General features: G+C 34.8%; 1 protein-coding gene across 2 annotated transcripts in view; it reads left to right on the top strand.

Moving 5' to 3' along the window:
- The window catches only part of LOC111052206 (limbic system-associated membrane protein), a 353095-nt gene that overhangs the window by 307790 nt on the left and 20687 nt on the right, over positions 1-24618 (top strand). For both annotated transcript variants that reach the window (XM_039424316.1, XM_039424318.1), the window contains exon 9: positions 6622-6815. In XM_039424316.1, the coding sequence (XP_039280250.1) occupies positions 6622-6815 (194 nt within the window). The remainder of the gene's footprint in view (positions 1-6621; positions 6816-24618) is intronic.

Below are 24618 nucleotides of genomic sequence, written 5' to 3'. Positions count from 1 at the left end.
CATAGAGATTCAACGAGCATTAGTAAAATATTGAACAATAAATATAGAAACAATATGAGAGTATATGCAAGTAAAATATCACAGGTAGCTCACTAAAAATTTCACTATGCTTACTAGCATCAAATAATAAGTCTTGTATTTTTACTATCATCGTTTAATATATATGGCTCAATTTGTCGTCTTGCTTTCACTTGTCGGATAAAATTTATAATTCTGTATTCCAACAATATCAAATATTGAATATTATTGAATCTCAAGGTTTGAGTTCGGCCTTCAGTGGAATTTAGATAATATGAATTATCTTAGGAACTTTGAGCTTTCTTGTAATTCTTTTATGTAATACTGATAATAAAAATATTAAAATGAGCATATAGAATAAATTGAATGTCGATAGATACTAATCCTGTGAATACTCAAATCTTTAATTCTCATTAGTGTTCTTAATAAGACTTTCCCTTATCTTTAATTGAATGCGCAAGTCATTATTAATCAAGCTTGAATTTTCAAATATAACCCTCGACGAGCTAGATTTATTTTATATTTACGAATTCCTGGCACTGAGGATCCTATGAAATATTTTATAACTCACGTGCAAAGATTTTTTCCAAACTTGAAGATGTGGCATGGATTCCGCCTCGTGTGTCCTGTGCCTTATTAGTCTCTTGGGCTGATGTCCTCTTCTCCAGTAGGGAAATAATTAATTCAATAACTCCTGGCATACAGCTACTTCATTGAGTTATAAGAATTCTAATCAACAATACAATTCAAATTTAAACTTGGGCTTAATTTACTTCAAACACGAGTTCGGTCTGTGGATCTCAATTTTTGCTGGTGACTGGTGACCCCTGGCAAGCAAGTGAGAGATCTCGCTTTCGTCTTTTCCTATGATACTTCCTTTTTCGAAACTTACATATAATTTTAATAAGGGCTATGATTGGTGGATTTCACTAAATCCCCTTGACGTAATTTGGGCTCTAGCAAATATTTTGCAATAGGAAGACAAATTACATTACAATAAACAAATATTTTCCACATTAGAATCCGGCCCCATGCAAATCACACTTATACATGAATTTTACAATGATAACATATTTTTTCAAATTTAAAAAATACCACGTGGTGGCTTTTTGAAATATAATACTTTTTGCCCCTACCAAATTCGAGACTCTGATTAGTACACCACTAATTCTTGTACAAAATATATTCCTGTATTATTGCGCTCATTAAAACTGAATCCCATTTCCCTTTATTTTTAATTTTCATATGTTTTGTTTTTACTGGTATTGATACAATAAATATTTTTCTGTTTTCTCAAACGTTTTATGTCCCTCATTTGGAATGCTAGAATTTATAGAACTCCTTTGTCCTCGTTTTATTGAGTACTGTATGCTTGAAATTATTTTGTTGGAAGGTATCTGACTGAATTTCAGATATAAGGCTTGACCGCTGTTGATGTTACCGACAGGCGCTATTACCAAAGAACCTAACCTTGATTCTTCATTATCATTTTTATTAAATAATTAGAAAATGACTTCCATTTTCGTACTGTTGCCTATAATCATAGTATTTAGAGTCGTTATTATATTATCTCTTCCCTTCGACTGATAATACAGTTGATGATATTGTTTCTGGTTTCTTTCAATGAGACCTAGCAATTCTTTTTACAAATAAATTTGAGGTGTATCAAAATGCACAGTTATAAAGTTGAGGAAATACTATATACTATGAAGTCGAGTAGGTTTGAGAAAATAAGGCACACGATATGGGAGGATGAAAGAGATAACGGAGAAAATAAATCGGAGAATATTGTACAGAATTCTGTGGTACTGGCATCTTTGGTACGATCTTCAATGTTGGGAAATTCGGGAAAAGAGTCACACTTCTGTTATGTCTTCAGAATGATACGATAAGAGGATCTTTTGCAGATTTAGACTTCCTTGTGCTGCGGATTATACGATGTAGCACATCACTGTACAAAAAGATTTCTATCCTGGATGCCTGGAGCTCGCTTCCTCCTATCAGAGTCGATGCCACCTCTCTTCACCATCTGACCTTCATTCTCGAAAACACGAAGCTCTCATGTGAGCCCCTCTCAACCCCTTTCTCCTAGTCTGTTCATTCTGAACCACTTTTCCAATTACAGGGCCTAAATTTTTGTATCATCCTCAAAGGAATAAGAGGGCAGGAGCCTTTTACTGCTGCCATTATTACACCCTTCCGCGTCGCCCGGTCCTCGCCGGCTTATACGCAAGCTGCACGCCTCAGCCAGAATGATAACGTATAAAATCTCGCTTCCTCCTGAATAGACCACACTCTCGTTCCACTTTCAAGCTCATATATTTATCATATTTTTACGATACGTTCTGCACCTAATGTATTCATTCTTTCTGTACCTGTCTAAAATAACTCGACCTAGTTTATTTCAATACTGCATTCCATTCTATACCGATGGTTGAAGCTGGAAATGAATATCACGTTTCCAAAAAAAGATCTTCACTTTATTCTATTATCAGACCACAATCATATTGATGAGAACGGTGAAAACGGTATTCCATCAATTTCCTCCGTAAATTTTCGCTCAGGCATCTGAGTAGAGATATTCTTCTTCTTGTTGTAGGCTACGTGATTACTAAACGAAATGTAATATGGGACACGATATAAATATAGACTACACTTTCTGCTTATAAGTATGATTCGGATTATAATAACTCAAAATATTCTTCTATCCTCATAGTTTTTGAGTCGAACATTATACTCAAGAACTTGTTGGAAATAAGATTACACCCAAGAGTCGTAGGAAGAGACTAAAAGGGACCCCATTTTCAAAGTTCTTCTTCCAAAACCCGTTTTCTCCTTCTTATTTATAATGCTTTGGAACGTTCAATTCTGCAATGTCACGTTTTCCATTGATTTAGCTTTGTACCATTCTTTTTTTCTACCTGTCAGCCTTCCTATAAATAAAGTACTCATCAATCAATCAATTCCTTGGTCATATTCTCACTTCTTCTCAGGCTAACCCAAGGTGTGATGTGGACCGTGCAGATGAGTGGTGCTTCTATATGGTGTTTCTAACGATGCCTGCAGGATACCAGGCAGATCCTGTAGTATTTAGTCTTGCCTGGATATGCGGGGCTATGCCTGTGTTGACCCCACTTCCCTAGCTGTTCGTGGGGAGAATCTATTGAATCTTTTTTGCCACTCTCATATTGAACGTAACAGAGTGAACGTCCCTGACGTCATCACGAGTGACGTCATTCTGCTCTCAGAAGCAGCTGACATTACGTTCCTCGAAGGAGGAACGAAATTCCTGAAGGAGCGAAACTCAAATTCACTCCAGTATCCTGAGGGAGCTTCAAGCAAAACACTTCCGCATTATGACAACATATTAGCCATGTTAATGAGATACACATTTTCATCCCATAATTCCATTCTAATCGATATTAAAAGATTGGGTTGGAACCATGATTGAACGATCAATCATTCAATCATGATACAGTCATCTTTAATGAATGATCTCTGCCAAATTTGTTCTAGCAAACTTATCGTCTCAATCATTCACTCTAATGTTTTGACTTTCAATTTCTGAATTTGTTTCCATGACGGAGACAATGTAGGTGATAGAGATAGATATATTTTTTGAAAACTTGAAACCTTCAAACACTAATAACTTCGATCCTCCGTCACTCAGCACAGCTAACATTATTATCACCTCTGTTCCTATTCTCACTCATGGTGAGAGACTGAAAGAGTCAATATGTGCTAATTAATGAAAAATTGATGGGGTTGTGTGGGATTTCCGGTCGTTAACCAGTTCAACATACTCTCAGAGCTGGAAATTCTATGTATCCATGATTTCAAAATTCGTCACAAGTCGAGATAAATCAATGGAACACTGTTAGAGTCGGATAGGAAGCAATGATGACGTCACGATGTAAACAGTGTACGTGTGTATAGAAGCCATGTCTCACTCCCATTTGATCGCTGGGCGCAATCGGTGTATGTCCTTCGTGCGAACCACATGAACGAACCAAACCACGAGGCAACTTCAGATGTTGACTTGTTTTCAAATCCATCAGGATCTGCCTCATCAGAGCAGGTTCCTCAATCGGAAATAGGTGCTTCAGCAACACAGGAATACAGGAGATTCTATTGCACTCTTTCAACATTGAAAAACTTCTGCTGATCACAACATGGAATACGTGAGCTCAATCATACAATTCCAACTGGAGAAGAAGGATTTTCTTCTTAGACCACTTCTCGAAGAAGGGCGATTATTCAGGCAAAACTTCTTGGAAGAGGTGAGGCATTCGACCCTGCAAAGTTTCGGAGGGGCAAAAATTGAAAAATAAAACAAGAGACCAGAGATGGGTGAATCTCCAGGCACAAATGTGGGTCAAGAGGCTGAGTCAAGGGTGGCCAGTCTCCAGGCGCCCTAGAGGCACAAAAAAGGGCCAGGAGTGGAACTCACATAGGTCACGAGTTTGCAGGTGGAGATACCGAACCTCACCACTGCTTAAGGAAGGGCGGCCTTCCAGGCAGAGCATATAGTTTCTAGTTACCACAAGTAAAGGTGAGGCTTTTTCTTCTTCTTCTCTAAGCGCTACAGTCCTGGGTGGACCTTGGCTTTCCCAACTATTAGCCTCCATTCATCTCGCACCACTGCTTTTCGTCTCCAGCCTCTCACTGAAATTGACGTCAGGTGAGGCTTTTTACCCTACAAAAAACCAGGAGACCAGAGATGGGTGAAACTCCAGGCACAAATGTGGGACAAAAGGCTGAGTCGAGGTTGACCAGGTGCCCAAGAGGCAATTTGGTGACCCCTTCCTCAGCAAAAAGACCTACAAAGAAGACCAGGAGTGGAACTCACGTGGGTCACGAGGACCAATCAGTCTTAAAGAGACTGCCAAGCATATCACACTGGATTGTGATAGACTAGGGGCAAGAAGAAGGGCTTCAAGCAACAAGGTGATGAATGTGATGTTAGTATAGAGAAAACTCCTGGATCTTCTAAAGGACACAGGTATTGTTCCGCCCAACTAACGTACTTGGGAACACAATAAGCTCCGGTTGACTTGTGGAGCTCTCTGAACCTTTTGATCCTTGAATTCGTCACTTCATAACATACATACATACATATATAGGTACATCCTCATAGCTAATGACTTGAAGTATTCCAATTCATGATTAAATGTTAATTTCATGCTTGTCGTTAAGTAGGATAATCTCTCACTACATACAAGCATAATGATAATACATGTTGGTGGATACTTCCACTCATTATTTCTGCATCATTTGAAGGTTGATGAACTATGTAAGAAGCTTTTTTGTTCATCTCCATCTTATACCTGATAATTCTGTGCATTATCAATCAACATATTGGTTATATTCACAATGCTTGACTTGAAATGTCTATAATCCATTAATCTGATAAAAGACGTGGAGTCAACGTTGAATCAAAGTAATAGAAGTACTTCATAAATATTATTACATTGTAGTACCGAGATCTTTGCATTCGTTATCACCATTTCCTGTTTCATTGCCAATGCAAAAGTTGATGTCATTTAGGCATCATTATAACAGAATTCATAAATCTTGCCATTGTACCGGGTGCGGCAGAAAAACTTCCTTCTTCAAAGTGAATGCCATTCAGTTAGCAAATGTCGTAGTAGAGCACATTTTTTCTCGTTAGAGAGATCAGACCGTGAAGTTTTCAGTCGCCATCATGCATTGGAACTATGAGAAGTGTGTATTTGCCGTTGAGACTTATTTTTCGTGATCACAACTCAGGGCGCATTTCGAAATCACTTTAATTTATAGCCCCTTTGGCTACTGTCCTGGACCGGACAATTGCTACGTGGGTCACTTCGTTCGTACAAATTGCAAGTGCGACAAGTCGAAGAACTGAAGTTCCTCGGCCCATTAGGTCACCTGAGAACATCGAGGCAGTGAGAGCTTGAATGTTGCGATCACCACAGCTTTCTGCGCGCGGAAATGCTTCTGCTCTTGGACTTTTCGATCGTTCTGTGATACCATTTCTTCATGATGATCTTCATTTCCATCCATACAAGATGGCAATTGTGCAGGAACTTGACGTAAATTGAGGGAATACTTTCCTGGACGCTTCATTCCAATTAGAAGCGATTTGGAGTGGCCAGCCCGATCTCCCGATTCGAGCCCTGGTGATGTTCTGTGTGGGATTTTGAAATCCCTTGTTTATATGAATCGACCAAGGACCCTGAAAGATTCGAGGACCAAAGTCAGGGGATAAATATTGCTAGCATAACACCTGCAATTCTGCCAGGAGCCATGACAGACGCCAGAAATCGGTTCACTCAGTGTATGGAGGATGGGGGACGTCACCTACCTGATTTGATATTAAAAACTAATTGAACCAAAACTTTATATTATGTGTGTACATGGCAAAAAATGAATACAATTATTCTATTTTATACAAACAGCTTTATTTACTTTTAAATAAGGGAGTTTCGCTGCCGCACTCTGTACAATAAGGTTTGATAAGAACAAGAATTGATCAGTCAAGTCTCAGTAGCAGGATAGCAATCATCTATTTCAACAAAATATTTTTGCAAACTAATGTTTATTGTTCCATGTTGCTTGCAGGTAAACCAAACCCAGCGATCTTCAGGAGTCATCCAATGGGCCGCTTTAAAGACAGCTACAACCTGACATGGTCAGTAAACAGCTACACTCCGATTGAGGAGTTCAGATTGTATTTCAGGAGGCTGCCACCCCCTCCAGTGCCCGGCCAACTCACCCAACCACAACACCACCACAACAAGCGACCCACGAGACGGGTGAGCATTCCACACATTCGAAAATAATATCTCATTATTGTTATTCGTAGCCCATACATGAAACTGCTATTTCGAAACAGTTGGTCCTGCAATGTGAGTCAAGTGATCACTTGAACTGATGAGTGCTCAACCACAATCTGTATCCAAACCTCTTATTTTTGCTTGTTTGCTCAATAGAGGTTTTATTATTACTCTGAATTAAACCATCAGCTGACACAAGTCGATCACATTATTATATAAACGACCATCTCAATTCATCCCTGATTAATTTGAACTTGGTTTCAATCAATGTACCTAGAATGCAAGGTAGTGTTCATGAAAAGATGCGCAGTAACAAATCCAAACAAACTGGTCGGTGTGACGTTTTTGATGTTCTAAAAATCCATTCTTCCCATATTTTCAATATCAAATTGAGCAATTATGTAAGTCTTTTTCTCAAAAAGTACATAACTTTCAAGTCCCATCGACATCTCTCACGATTCATACGGAAAATTATGAAATTATTCTATAAATTCAATACTTTTTGACTGCTGGATCTTTCAGAATGCTGAAAAAAAAGAATAAAATTTCAATGCTTTCTTATTACAAAACCAACATGCTTGTCCTGGCGCTTTTGTAAATCAATTACTCAGTGCTAATGAATTTGATAAATCGATTATTGATTGAAAGAAATTGGAAACGTGAAAGCATTTATCATACTGTACTTATATATTTCTCTTACAATCCTTTTTCTTGTCTGTGTACTGTATATCATAGAATCAATAAAACATCTTGTCTTATTCTTTAGGAGGACACTCTTATTTCAGGAAAATATGGCTTCCAGGAAAAGCATGTTGATTTTTCAATTAGAGAGCAAAAGGTATTCGATGTGCACGCTCCTACAAAATCGAGCATTCTCTAATTTTAAAAAAAAACTTTCATCTTGGAAGATCCAGCCGTCCAAAAGTATTGAATTCCTGGATGTGAGCATATCAGAAATCCCAACCCCTACATCATTTGCTGAAGGGATGAGGATGGTTGGAAAGTTGTATACTCCACTTATTACTTACATGCTTATATCTTGGAAACAATATATTCTATTGACATAATCAACTATAAAAAATGAAGCTTCCTATTTTTCGATTATATATTACTATAATATATTATATTTTTCCTAATATATTATATTCACTATTTGTATTTTCCACTTGTCTAATTCTTTAGGAGGACACTCTTATTCCAGGAAAATATGGCTTCCAGGAAAAGCATGTTGATTTTCCAATAAGAGAGCAACAGGTATTCGATGTGCATGCCCTTACAAAATCGAGCATTCTCCAATATTTGAAAAAAAAAATTCATCTTGGAAGATCCAGCCGTCCAAAAGTATTGAAATTCTGGAAGTGAGCATATCAAAAATCTCAACCCTTACATCATTTGCTGAAGGGATGAGGGTGGTTGGAAAGTTGTATTTTCCACTTATTACTTACATGCTCATATCTTGGAAACAATGTATTCTACTGACATAATCAACTGCATATAAATGAAGCTCAATAAATTTCCTACAAGTTTTGTTCGGTAGAGGTTTTTGATAAATCCGACACTTTTCGAGTTATTAATGTTCTAAAGTGATGCATTTTCGAAACACCAGATTTTCTTACATTTTTTCCCTCTTTTAAGTCTTATAACTTCTCAACAATTGATCGGACAAGAATGTGCTGATTTCGAGATTGTAGAGCATTGAATAATCTTCCATTTTCATGTATTATAATTCGACAATTTCACGCATTCCCATACGACTGTTGGAGCAGTTTTAGTTTTGAGTGTCAAATCTCAAGATTTGCAACAAGTGACTTTTTCCGAATATCACAGTATTCTGTCATCATGAATTGGCAGTGTTCTCGAGTATGGACATTCATGTTGAGTATCTATTGGAACGTCTGCGGAACTAAACACTGGGAGTGTTTCTAAACATCCTACCAAACGAAGACACTCAAAACTAAAACTGCTGCAACAGTCGTATAGGAATGCGTGAAATAGTCGAATTATACATGAAGGGGAAGATAATTTAATGCTCTACAATCTCGTAACTAGCACATTCTTGTTTCATCAATTCTTGAAAAGTTAAAAGACTTGAAAAAGCGAAAAAATGTGAGAAAATCTGGTGTTTCGAAAATGCATCACTTTAGAACATTAATATCTCGAAAAGTATCGGATTTATCGAAAACCTCTACCGAACAAAATTTGTAGGAAATCTATTGAGCTTCATTTATATGAAGTTCATTATGTCAGTAGAATACATTGTTTCCAAAATATAAGCATGTAAGTAATAAGTGGAAAATACAACTTTCAAACCACCCTCATCCCTTCAGCACATGATGTAGGGGTTGGGATTTTTGATATGCTCACCTCCAAACTAGTTTCAACGAGGCTGCAAGGTCAAAAATAAATTGTTTTCCAAGCATTCCCTCCAATTTCCATTGACAACGTATCTATAGTTGCTGAATTGAAAATTTCACTCTCAACACTAGAACTGCTGCAACAGTCGTAGGGAAATGCGTAAAATAGTGAAAATATACATCAAATTGAAGATAATTTGATGATCAATCAGCTCATAATCAGCACATAATCCATCAATTGTTCAAGAGTTATAAGGCTGAAAAGATGAAAAAATTGGAGGCAGAAGTATATTCAAAAATTGTTTCACCCTCAAGATCGGATATCTCAGAAACTATGAAAGATGTGGAAATATGTAAAGGACAAAACTTGTTGGTAATTTTGTAAGCTTCAATTCTACACGGAATATCAATGCTCATAAGATGCATAGTTTCCGAGATATATGCGAAAAATTAAAAAATGGTACTTTCAAACCACCCCCACCCCTTTAGCACAGTGAGTAGGGGTGAGGACTTTTGATATGTTAATCCTCTTCCTATCCTTAAAAGAGCTGTGGAGTTGAAAATTGTGTTCCAAACTTTTCCCTCTATAGTCTTTCATTGAATGGACTATAGAAAGTGATTTGAAATATTAGATTGGATTTCTTTCTTGTTGTCAGTTGGATTCGAGAATATAATTATTATTCATGAGACGTAAATTGGGGTCAATAAGTGATCATTCATCATCTAGTGACTTTCTTTGACAATGAATCATTGATCACAAAAATAACAAAAGAAAGCTTCCAATTATTTAGTTTTGAGAAATTGTTGAAAGCTCTTCTGAAATGGCAGGGCAGTTCAAGCTGAATATCACGCCAGTATGAAATATAGGAGTGAGGTGCTGTACTAAGTAGGGATGGGTATCGATACATCGATGTTTAAAAACATCGATGTTTAAACATCAAACATCGATGTTTTTAACATCGATGTTTTCTGTTTGATGTTTTTCACTTATTGATGGTTTTACCTAGACATCGGTCATTCGATGTTTTTCCCAACTAAAAAGTTAAAACAATTATTTTTTAATTTGATACAAGTTTTTTTTTATTTTTTTGTTTGAAGAGGATTATCTTGAGATCAATAAGCAATAGTAACAGAATTACAATCATTATCTCTATCATATTTAGTGTAGTATTCTGTTTAGTGTTTTTTGTGAATATTGATAACTCTTGTGAAAGATCTTGCATAAGTTTTGATTTCCTGCAGATTGCTATTTTTATTTTTCAATCAGGCTCTCTGTATTTTTATGTGAGACTGTTGGATACTCTTGAAGATTTACATTACTTCTGTGGCCTGTGTCAAGGTAAGATAGTTAGTTATTTAGAATTGAATAAGAGGTCGGATTCTTTGTTTCTTACTACAATTATTTCCTCAACATGTGTTTAACACTAATTAATCTAGCTCTGGAAAAGAGGTCCTCGTATTGTAAGGAGTGCAGATATCCATATCAAAAACTTAATCCATTTTCATTTCCTAAAAAATCTATCAGGTATTGAATGAATACGATATGAGTATCAATGATTGCCAAAATTAGCTTAGGGTGAAATTTCGAGACCGAATCCTCAAAGATATCCCGAGAGGTTTCAGACTAAACCATGAAGATGACAAATCTTGTGAACTAGAGTTGATGTATCTTTCTAGTCACAACCTGACTTCAATTATTCGAAAGACTGTTACTTGAATACCACAAGTCCAAAATTGCTGTGATTCAAGTTAGTAACTGTTGAAATATTGGAACAATAGCTCCAGATAAAATTGAAGCTTTACTTTAGAAGCTGTTTTTGTGCTCTACAATCTGAGATCAGGTATAGCGATCTATCTCATATTCCAAGTACTCCAATGCTCCTTGTATTGTGAAAAACACCTAATTCTCGCACAACGACCAAAGTTCTTGAGATTATGTTCTATGAGAATCACCAGTAAGATACACTTCATTTCAGTATTTCCTAGTGGAGGGGCGCGCTTAAGGACACCTCAAGGATCAAAATTTCAAACACATAACTTTTGACACAATGCTCAGATTTCATCGTACTACACTTCATCCTTCTCGGTTCGTCACGGCGGTTCAAAATCATGCATAATAAGTCAAATTCGGTCGAAAAATGGAAAATTTATTGTTGAGTGTACTTAAACCCATATTCCAATACACAGAAAATGACCAATTTCTATATTCAAAGTTGCATGTCTTGTGAAATACTTCTGATAAAATTTCCAAATCTAGTGAGAATGTGAAAATTATTGTCCCACTCCAATAAATAATACTTTCGATTCCAAAACAATTTTGGAAGTTGAGATTTTAAAAATGGCGATTTCAGTTTTTACATTTTTTTCGTAATTTTACTGTTGATCAAGAGTTTCTAAAACGAGTCTGATACATCATAGAAACTTACGATTGATTACAAATTGTAGATAAATTCATCCTCTAAGAGGTCAGTTGCCTAAAATCCATCTTGAATCACTTTCCGCTATCATAGAACTGCCAAAACCGTTAATATGAGAAAAATATCTACAATTTCCGGATTTTTTTCAACAATAAAATCTCACTTTACGAACATATTTTTTCATGAATTGTTTACAGCAGATGAAATAGAAAATTCTATTGTACATTTCAAGATCATGTAATAATTTTTATAATAAGGGGTTACCGAGATACATAGCTTTGAATATAGAAATTGGTCATTTCTTGAAATTGGTCATGTATTGAATATGAATAAGTACCTATACTCAACAATAAATTTTCTATTTTTTGACCGAATTTGACTGTTGATGCATGATTTTGAACCGCCTTGGCGAGTCGAGAAGAATGAAGTGTAGTACGATGAAATCTGAGCATTGTGTCAAAAGTAAATTATAAGTGTTTGAAATTTTGATCCTTGAGGTGTCCTTAAGCGTGCCTCTACTAGGAAATACTGAAATTGAGTGCATCTAACGGGTGATTCTTACCCATGAACTTATGTCATTGTGCGAAATATCAATGTGAGGACAAAGTAGATGGTGATGATGGTTGAAGCTGAATTTAGGTGTTTTCCACAATACAAGGAGCATTGTTGTCAGGTGTACCTGGAAATCTATATAACATAGAGCGCTCTACCTGATCTCAGATTGTATAGCACAAAAATACGCCTAGAGGGATTTTGAAATATACATCTAAATTGTAACAATCGGAAGATATTGTTGATTAAAATCTAATATTCATCAAAATTGATTTTTTCTTCAAATTTTACTCATTTTCGAAAAATTATAGCAAAGTACTCATTGGAGATAGAGTGTGCCGAGTGATCTCATTTTTTTTCAGAATTATATAATCTGGGAGAGATTTGGCAGAAATAGCTGAAAACTGAAAAATGAGCCGAAAATACGAGTTTTTTGGGCTATCCTGTATCTAGCAGCACAAGGAAATCTTGCATGAAGAAATTGGTTCTGGACTTCTCTTATGTACCCAAATAATATATTAAAAAATCAGAACTAAAATAAATTGCAAGCACACCCCCTTTTTTATGTCTATATTGACTGGACTAATAGTATCATCCATAAAAACGTAGGGCGATAAACGATGTTTAAAAACATCGATGTTCAAAAACATCGATGTTTACTGTTCGATGTTTTTCACTTATCGATGTTAGGATGAAAAAACATCGATGTTTTGTCTTTCGATACCCATCCTTAGTACTAAGCCCGTACTAATCGATATAGCTGAGAGCTATTTGGGATAGAGTTATCCATCAATCATAGAACAATTTTCTCGCTCTGTTCCAATACATAAGATGTGATGTATGTGTAAGAAAATAAATTTCCAAAAAGTTTTATGTTATTATATCTTATTTATCTTCTTGTTTTTTGTCCTAGAAAGAATCTTGTTCCAGACAGATTTTATCTTAATGAAGCAACCACTTCGACACCATCGACTCCTGACCAGACTAGTCTAGACTGGACTAGTTTTCCTGGGATAGAGCTGTTGATATTATCGTACAGATTAAGAACAAGTCAATCCATCAAAGAATGACTATTGCACATCAATTACTCGAACAATTACACAACACAGTCTCAAAATTTTACCAATTTCTTCAACTAGATAGCTGTAGTGAGAAATAGATAATTATAATCTAAAAATACTAATGGATTCTCAGAATTGATTGCAAGGATAATATCAGTTGAACATTCATCCATGAGTGGAGTGGATAAGAATAGATAGAACATCACAAAAAACTTACCTCTGGAGCAAGATTTTTAATGCTGATGCGATTGTGTGATTAGACGTAAAATGTTCAGATTTGATCAGAGAACCACAGTAGATTAGAACTGAGTAATAAGAATCATAAACGAGAACTAAATAATGAGAATGATAGATAATAAGAATCAACTAGGTATTAATATTACATGTTGAAGACTCATCGTGGCGTGGAACCATTTTGAATAATTCCTGAATCTGAAGGTTGAGATTATTACTATGGCTTTCCCACAAAAAGTATCTGTAATGAAAAAGTTTCACTCCTGAGAAACTCACTTCTATCATCATTTTGAGAATTCCTGATTCTCTCACTGTTACTGAGTAATGTTGGTGAGAATTGATAGTTGATCGCTATTCAATATAAAATTAATTAGTTATCTACACATCCACACAATTTGCTCTCCATGTCAGTACAAGCAGGAATAACTGATTCTTACGCTAATCTTTTCTCTATGATACAAGCCCAAAGAAGGATAGAGGAAGCCACTTCATTGAATTTTCTATGTTCTCTTCAATACTTTTTTCAAGTAAATTTCCATTACAATGGGATTAATTGAATGGGCATTGGACCTTCATAACGTCTTGAAGGGCGCATCTCAAATGAAATCGGCCCTCTACTGATCTGAATGGGATTTTCTCGTTGAGTCCATGAAGGAGAACTGTAATGGTTTTTATTGGCGGATGCAGTCTTGTGTCGAGTGAATGGGACGATAGTGATGGCAATGAAGGCGAAGGCAAAGGGAACAGTCTTGTGAGTGAATGTATTGGATCGTCTATGCTCGATGTGAAAATGATAATGTGGATTGCGCCAATGAAAGATTCTGTATGTGATTTCCGAAAAGATTGTAGATTGCACTGAGCAGGGAGAGAATGCTTCATCATCGAGCTGCAAGTATAATAGAATGAAGAATTAAAATTTGAGAAATGTTTGACGATACAACATTTATGTATGGATTGATTATAATTATTTATTGCATTGTTTGAATAATAGGAATATGATTTTATCATGAATATTCTCAATATTATTCAAATATTCAGAATGACCTACCATATCATTTCCTTCTCAAAAATGAGAAATCTCATGGATATAACATCATATAAGAATGATATGGATTTCATAAATTGCACAACATTGTAACGGTAAGGTGAATGATGATTTAGTGTGGAGGAGGTCATAGAATAACAATCTGGCATTGGTTTCATGAAATGATGATAAATAGCCATCACTGCATTCAACATTCTGTTAGATATAATCTAGAGAACTACAGTGATTTCGACTAGTTAAAATAAATTATCATACTATTGATGGTCTGATTTCTCCTCAAGTGGTTTCAGTAGTTATAGTGGATTCCATAGAAGATGAAAAGTGAATCGTTGTGATCTCAACTCATAGGATTTCAACACATTTCACTCACAATATTGAGAACATACAACCTCGGAGGAATAGAATGAATAAGCTATTCTTGTTTCGAACTTATCAGTTTGTGTCTCAATTTTATAATTTTTTTTATACAATGTCCATAATACAGGTTCATCACGAGAAACATTTATTTCGAAAATTAATCTTCTATTGAGAATGAAGCATATATTGTATTTTTATTCTATTATTTTATTAATTTTGAAAGGTACTTATAATTAATTTTATATATACAAGAAAGTAGACCTGAATTCATACATTTTGAAATAAAAACAATATTTATTGAAAGGAGTGTGGAAGAGCTTCCTGAACAATATAGAAAATTGCCTCAGGGACGTCACCTTCCTGACATAATTTTCTCTATTAAAAGTGAATGGCATAAACTTGCAACTATTTTACTCAAGTTGAATGAATATTATCCATATTGATATTGTTTCTTCATTTCCAGAATGTAAATGTTTCTTGTGATCACTCAGTATAATCTCGATTGGAGCAAAATATTGATTGATACAATTACCGTCTTAAACATTTCTATTTCTCATGATTACGTAGTGATTATATTTTTTGGGAAAATCCATGATTGAAATTCAATGGTTTATAATAACTTCATTCTGGATTCCAGCCTTCAGCCACATAAATGCGGTTTCCCAATCCCAAAATTTTATCCTTTTAATTTTACCTTTTGGAATCTTATCATCGTAGCGATTTCCATCGACTTACACAAATCGAAAGGTAAAGGATTTTGGAACATCATTGATAGGATTGCAAAGGCAATGCATAAAGAAAGATGATCCAATGTTGGAGAAGTTGATAGTAAGCAGAATATCTGTGAAACGATACGGATCTGGGATGTGGCGTTGAATCAGCGTAATGCAAATCAAATCGGCTTTTCCCTCGATCCAGACTTCTCTTTATTCTTGGAGAAAATTATTTGAGAACCTGCTCATCTCTTCTTCTCAAAATTATTTTTTTTCTCCCTTATCACCATATCATCATATTGAAACTGTATTGAATGAATTTTCCGGTGTTCTTGAATGAAAAATGTGAAATGCTATCATATTTGAGATCTCCATTCATCGCTCCACTGGTATATGCTAAATCGTGAGAAAAAGTAGAGAATATCTGATGTATGATCTGATGAGTCGAAAATAAACTGTTCCATCAAAAGTTGTATTATATTATATTCAAGTGAGAGCAGTGCATGCATTTCATGATTGTTAGTTGTAATGGTTACAAAACATGGAATGAGTACTAAATGACGTAGACGCTAACATCAGTTGCTAATGGATAGACCATGTAATTTCTAATTATGGAACACAAACTACTATTCTCGCTTACTAGGTGTGTGCACTAATATCAATTGTCATCTCTACCAATCATTCATGTTAAATGTTACTCATTTGTAGTATACTACATATGTATATTACAAATATATATGTATACTACATATACTACATTAATTCGTAGTATATGTACAATTCTTCATTCTACCCTTCGACTAGAATTTCATAGTTTTCTAGAAAAAACTGGAAGTAATTACGCTTAAAAATTGAATAATACATAAAAAATTATCAGGTGTATGCACGATCCCCTCACAGAAAGTATTAGGATGAATTTCGTTTACAAATATATAGGCTACATAACTTTTTCAATGCCTAGGCTTATTCCTAATCTTTCAAAAACACTATAATAACATGGAATAATCGAAAACAAAAATTGATTGAGAAATAATTTTTTTTGTTCAATAATGTTCGACTCAGGTAATTATTTTCACAAAGAAGAATTTATATCTCATTATGATGTAAGGATAAGATAATGTCACTTTTTAATAGTCCTGAAAGGTTCTTCAATCAGAAGAATATTGATTAAGAGAGAAATTTCGTGAATCAAAGACACTATTCATTGAAGCTAACAATAATTAGCCCATGTGATCTTCCATCGTTATTGTTTGAACAAATTATTAATATTAATCGATATTTATGATTTTAAGTGGGTATAAATTTTTTTCAAATATATGAGATTATGATTCATTTTTCAACTCTCACTTCTATTCACTTCAATCCATTACACTCTTTCTATAATGTGAACAGTTTATGTTGAACCTAAACCCTCACACACTAGAGATGACAAAGAGATGCCTACTCTCTTAACAAAGGAACTTTGGAACGTAGAAACAAATGGGACCTTGTCACGAACACTTGAAACTCTTGTACGCCATAGAAACGTCACTAGATAGATAATCTATTTATTACTCTTTTTAAAGCCAATGTGGACAAAGGATTTTTCTGTCTTTACTTATCATACAGGATAGAGTTTCAGTACCTATCACTTTGCTGTCAGCCTTTTCATGACCGAAATGCTTTATAGCTGCATATACTCATGTCAGCTATTTATGTTCGTTCAAACAAATGTAATATGATAAGATACATTGAAAGCATAACACTATTAAGTGGATATTGAAGCCAATATTCCACAACTACATTGTTCTTTTCTTACATGACGCCGTTGAAGTTTATTGTCTAAATCAGTCATGATTGTGATTAAAATATATTTTTCCATTCTCTATAATGGATGAAGTAATGATCAAGAAGTCAAAAACAGGATCGAATGAGGGTTTCTCGATACACAATAATTTTCAAACTGCTGTTAAGGCCTAGAAATGATTTATCAAAAACTGAAAACTTCCGCGTTTCAGAACAAGGTACAGTAGTGACAACTGCTTCCGAACAACGAAAAGTTCATAAATGCAATTTGCAGCGACGCTTTCTAGGGACAGAAACTTTTCGATAATCGTTTTCATTGATTTCTGAACTAATTAATGCTGGAGTAATTATAATATTTTTGATTGTAAAAAAATAATTTTCATCGGATAGAAAGATTATCACGGAACTGGATGAATTATATGATATGGAATACAAATTCTAACGTGAATTGAGTTTGTTAACATTTAAAACAAGTGACATCAGGTACTTGTGGATGAGAATACTGCGTGAGATCAACTGTTCACAGAACTACTAATGATATGAACGTACTATGTTCTTACGTTGTTCTATCTTAATTGAGTCTGCAGCTTTTTGTTCTCTCCTTATTAATTTTTTATCACTTCACACATATTGTTTTCATTGTATTTCACAATTTTTATGATAGCATTGAATCTACTCAACCTCGCAATCGTATACTCTTCGATTTTATTCTCCATCATGATTTTCGATTTTCTTCCTCATGTTGATAATAGCAGTATCTCCTGCCAGGCATAGGATGGATTGTTATCTTGACACTAAATTTAGTGACAAGTCAAGAGCCAGAGCCAGAGCCAGAGTCTCAGTCTCGCTATCATCTGGAGTGGCAGTATCGATACCAGCAGCAGCTCTTACATTGTGCTCTTAATGGAATTTTGATGCTTCATGTCCTGGAATAAGCCAGTTAATTACGTCTGCGTGATATCAATTCACCGGCAACCACAACCGCACCTATTCTAGGTTTGCGGATGAATCAAGATAATCCTTGGACCAGCTAATTAAAGACGTTGTTCCACTAGTCTGGCTGCCGAATGTCTTCTGGATGCGTGGCTCTTACATGCGCCCCTTGCTCTAATGCATGCAATATTCAAGGAGAAGTGGTGTTGATGTAATTGAAATTCAGTGAATTGATGGAGTTGATTGAAGCGAATCATAGACGTATCAACAACATTAGTATGATAATACGTGTGTATGGGCAATAGGCATCGTATTTGAGAATTGTTCGAGACCAAGACTGCCGTAGCAGTTTTCATTTGAAAAGTGATTTATTCTCCAACCAGGAGTGTTCTCCAGATTATTGAATTTCAGTAAAGATTGAGGATCATTTACTGTAGAAACCAATTATATCAAAATTCAAACTATATTTGAATCTTTCAAAAAGCCCAATCCCATTTTAATTGGGGAAAGTTGTTTTCCAATGATGTATTAGAGGTGGCTATGGTATTATTCAACATAGATAAAGTTGCTTGGACCAGCTTATTCAGTTGAACCTGTACTAGTAGGAATCACGTAGAATCAATCTGAACTGAAAATATCCTCATTCCCTTGAAATTCAACAAATTCTTTCACAATGTTCACTTAACACAAACGAGTATGCGTATTGGTGGCCATTAGTGCCAATATTGATTGGATTAGCACTCACTGTCTGTCCCACTGTATTGATATAAATGATTTTCCTCATTACCAGAATGACATTAAAGCAATGGCAGTCGCACAAAACTAAACATGTCACCATTCTCAACCCATTTCAAAAGCACACTGTGGTTGGAATCAACGACCCATTTTTAACACTGTCATCTGGCTCTGGCAATAATCCAGTGCATTTTCAAAGCACGAGGCTCATCAATTATTTGTTTAATGGCTTCAAATGAGAGTCAACACAAGTGTGATTTATCGCGCCAATTCAAATACGAGCTTTGTTCAATTTCAAGAGCGTTCCAGGTAGGTATCTTCATCCACCCTTTGTTGTTTATCGACGTTCATAGTCTCATCTTTGTGCAGGTAGTATTCATACATTGCTAACAAAACCATGCATCCATTTATTACTAGCAATAAAATATTTCTACTGCCATATATTAATCGTCGCTACTCGTCGATGAATCACTCGACTTTCATTGCAGGAAATCATAATTCATAACTACTTTTTTTCTATTAGAATGAGTTTGAAAAGCTGCGAAGTCTATTCCATTATATTTGCTATAGAAAAAGAATCATGCATTTTATTGTAAATATTTTTCCATTCACATCAGCCAGTGTGAACTATCTCTTACATTGGTCCTTTTATCACTGGTGTTTCTAACACTTTGGAAGTTTTGACGTACCCTTTATATTCAATAATACACATTATCACACCACATCCCTTATTATAGTTTTCTGTTTTTGTCAGTTTTGGTGAATATTTGCAAATAGAAGAGCTCTTGCAACTGAAATAGAATTTATTGATAAAGAATCTATGTCCTGTATGCTCGTAGAAATGTGTGATTAGCTAATGGCAAACCAGGAAACCAGTAGCCTAGTCAATAAGAGCACTTGCGTTCTCAAGGACCATGAACTAGATCCGCATATAATATCAATCATTCCGAATTCCCATTATGGAAATTCAGTTTTCAGATTGAATAACAGTAGCCTACTCACAATACCAATACTAATACTATAGTCTGTCCATTAGAGATCAATTATATCAAATATCGATTTCCAAGAGCTGTTAAGTCAATCTAAGTCAATTTGGGTGTTGTCAATTCAAGTATTTATAAAGTTGAATTCTTTCAAGAAGGTAACTTTCTGATGATAATAATACTTAATCCAAAGTTATCACTTGATCTGTCAAGAGACTCATGTAAAAACCATTAAACCAATAATTTGTCTCATGATTTACACCTCGATCTTAGCTGTGAAAAAACGATTTTGATGCCTCGTCACATCACATCATTTGAAATTGAACACTATGCTGAAGATGTTACAGCGTTGAAATTGCCTGTCATAACTTGATAACAGCAACATGAAAATTACGAATCACGACTGAGACGAGCGTCTCAACTCGGAATTGACGAGCTCTATCATCAACTAGGCACGTCATGATGGAGTTGTAAAATAAGATCGAACAAGTTGTAAAATAAAACATAAAAACTCGAATATCCATCCCACCTCAACCCCCAACCACAATAATATTTTCTTATATGTTGTGATTTTTATTGTTGAACATCATTTTTCCCTTTGATTATAAATTTCCAGTTCACGAGCGAAAAATATCCATGCAATTGAAGTTATATCATTGAATGAAGTTCAAATAAATCAATTTCTACATTGCTAGGTATGGTACCCTCTCTTCTTGCATGAAATATTCTTGGAATGTTACGGGACAGATTCGTCTAAATTCATCCAAATTGAAGTCTATGCAAAAGGATAAAAAAAACTATCTACTAGTGATATTTTAAAAGTTCTTTGAGTTGAATTCTATCAAGCCATCAAAATAGAAAAGTTTCCTCAGGAAAACAATTTTCTTTTGATCATTACTGTCAGAGTTATAAGCGCCTAAAGTTTAAATTTTTGGGACAGATCAACTCAAATTCGATGAGAGATGAGTTCATGGAATTTTGAGGATGAATTCTTCGTGATATTGTTGATTGAATGAAACAAACACCTCCTGGAAATATAAATTTTTGAGGATGTTATTCCATTACAAAAAATAATACCATAAATAACTGAACTGGAAGTTCTTTTACCTAAGTATTCATTCCAAATCAGGTATTTGTGATCAGTTATTCAGAATCACATCATCTGATCAATACTGTCAATACTGCGAGAGCTGTAATAATCAGGATAATCCCCCATCAAATATGATCCTTTGGCAAACAGTGTCAGAATAATCCTTTATCGAGCGTCTAGACTATAATGACAGGTGAGTGATGGGATTCCACAAATGCCTTAATCCAGACATCGACTCAAAATTACGCCACTAAAATAGTTAGTTGAGTCATCCAATATCTTGATCTCTGAATATAAAGCTGCAAGAACATTTAACAACCTTTCAATCAACAACAATTGAGAATTATTAATTTGGTCACTGATCTGATGAAAATTTCGTACATTCAACGTAAATTAAAAAGAGAACTACTGATACTTTAAAATATTTATGAGCATGAATCAGAGACTATCAACTTGTAAGAAAATTACTTACGAGCTTTAACATTCAATGTTCGCCTTCATACATTTATTTTTATATTCATCTCTCTTTTCATACATCTAGTGCTTTTTAGTGGTTATGAGTTCTCATTTGAATTCACAATAATTGATTATTATTGATAACATATTATTTTGTATCAATATTCTTGTGAGTATTAGGTTCAGCGTTTACTGTATCATCAGAGTTCGGATAGTAGTACATGTCGACGCGAATTTTCCACAAATAAAAATATAGAATAATTATAATTGTTCTCGATCGAATAAATTTTTCTGCACATTTTCGCCTTTAGAATACGTTGAACATTGCAAAATTTGAATCTATTCTAAATTTTTAGCATTCTTGAAGATATTTTTTCTGTCAAACTTTTCTAGTGGAGCAAGAATTTGAAAGGTATGATTGAATGAGGAAAAGGAAGAGAAATTGATGAGCTGGTAAACATCCTATATGAACTTTATGAAGAATAGTAATACAAGGTTACCATTTTTGTTCAGATGTGGGGTTTGCCATTGTCGGTTATTTCCAAAGTAATTCAAAGTTATTTGAATTGCATTTTTCCGTCTCATCATTCAAACTTCTCCGCTTGTAATAATTCGTCATGCACTCTATCATGTATGATCCTATTTTCATATTGATATCCCCCAACTCCTTGAGTTGGCCACCAGTAACTTAGTTGAGTGCACATCGTGAATCTTGCTCGTCCTTTCCATTCTTATTATCTTCCAAGAACAATCGCATGCTGGCTGGCTATAAATAATGAGTTTGAGTGGCGGTATTCTTTTAAAGAACAATTCATTCTCGTTGTTGCGTGTTTTTGAACAGGGCTCGTAAGGTATTCAATGGTCGGGTAATCGTGTGTTCGCCCTTTAGCAGGCCTTTAGTCTTCTCTTCAGATTGGACATTGTGTGTTGCGAGCTCGGTTGTTATCTGCGGGACCTTCAGTTGCCGCGAACCTTGTGCTTATCTTGTGAGACATCTCCCGTGTTAAAAATCAAAATCCAATAGTTCCGATTACAGTTTTCTAAAACTTTGAATGTTACCGTTTATAAATTTGTATTTCTCCACTCTCACGTATTGAATGTGATATTTTCTATATTTCTTATCTCAGTGGACTAAGTAATCATGAATCTCATTCGTACACAATCATGATGATTAGAATAGAATTCAAACATTATTATGTTTGCTTGTTTGAGCTCCTTTTCCAATCACAACTGCTGAACTGATTGATCGAATGAAAATTCACTAGAATCTGCTGTGAAAATTACAGAAATCATCAACTCATATCTCTGTGATATTGAATTATTCATCATATGAATTCAAAGAATGCTCTCTCTAATTAAATTTTGCTGATATTGATACTGATTGGATTTCATTATGTCAATCAGTTCACAGTTTGATGTTTATTGATGAAGAATAATTTTCACTGTAGAATCGCAACTGCATTCAATCTATGATAAAAACTATTTTATGAAAAATTAAATATAGGTTATAAAATGTATACTCGTAATACTCGTACGTAGAATTATTTCCATTAGAATAGAGTGAATGAGTAAATAATAGAGTGCATTGAGAAGTGCAGAAGTAGTATAATAATGAAAAGAAATGTAATGATAATCTGTAAGGAATGATTGATTATTATTTGTACTTCAATCGATTGAAATCTGAGATAGAATGGATGCAGTATCGAAGAATATACAATTTGATGAAACTGCATAGTCTCTCCACCCCTTTCACTGGATAAGTGTTTTAATATTCGACCCTGGATTTTATTCCACTAACACACTCATCAGATTTTCGTTTGATTATAATTATTAATTTATCAAATCGGTGAGAAATCGCAGGGAAAAGGTTATGTGTTGCAGAGTATTGTTATGATGTAGAGTCAGAAAGTCGACAGTGAAGCATGAGTCTCTATTTTCAGGGAGAAGTTGGTTAAGATCCGATTGGGACTCAAACCCTCCAAAACAAGCTGAAATTTTCAAAATGAATCCCCATTATTATTATAACCAACAAATTTTGGGGTACTTGGAATTTTGAAAATATCAACTTGTGGATGAGATGATGAAGGATATGATCGTATTGAGAATCATTTCAGGGCTTGATATTTGGAGGAGCAGAAGTTCCATTCTTTCTTTCTTTTGCAAATATCAAGAAAATTGTTTCTGTCATTGAATTGATTTTTTATAGGGAATTTTCCTTTTTCAAATCAAATTTTGGTAATGCGAGATGTAGTCGTATGGGAATTTTTTTTTCAATCGTTCGATCGTTTCAGGTGTTAGAATTTGAATGTATAGGAGTTCAATCCTTTCATTGTCTGAGAATATCAAGTAAATTATTTTCTGTCTTTCAATTTTTTTTTGTTTTACCTTTGTTCTTCCCATTTGAGGTTTCTTCATATTTTATCATTATTTTCCCCATTCAGAAAAAATACTAGTAGCTCAGAGTTTGTAGATGACCAGTTTCCGGTTCATTCATGTTTAGTGTGGTAGAGGATATAGATCGGTTAGGGTTGGAAATTTAAATTTTTCTGAATATTTGAATCAAATAAAACGTTGTAAACTGATTCACATGATGTATAGGCACATTTTTCCATCAACCCTTAGGTTGTGATTCCGAAAAAATGCTCTTTTCACATGAATGAGCCTTCCACTGTATATTCCTTTTCGGAGGGACTTCTTGATCTCTCTATAATAATTATTGTCCATCCTCTTAGCTCTCTGTTCTTCAAAATTAGAATAGCTGTAATCTATTCCATCCGTAAATTGATTATCTCTGGAAATTTGAAAACACTGTTTCTCGAAGTAGTATAACTTTGCATAATGAAATGACTTTCAGTACTGCAGTTATGTGTTGACACTATATTTAGCTGGTCTCTTCAGCTTCTAATTATTTTTAGTGTGATCCGTGATCTAGAGAATATGGTGTTTCCTTTAACATCCTTAAGGTCCAAGGCACAAACCCGGATATGATGAGTGAAATGTCCAGGTTATTCAAGTGTTATCTAAAGAGGGGAGGGAAAGGTAGTCACGATTGTCGGTCCCGGCTGAT

Source organism: Nilaparvata lugens, chromosome 3, assembly GCF_014356525.2.
Source record: "Nilaparvata lugens isolate BPH chromosome 3, ASM1435652v1, whole genome shotgun sequence".
Taxonomy (NCBI): Eukaryota; Metazoa; Arthropoda; class Insecta; order Hemiptera; family Delphacidae; genus Nilaparvata; species Nilaparvata lugens.
Note: the sequence above shows the minus strand (reverse complement) of the source record. Positions and strands in the feature narration are given on the sequence as shown.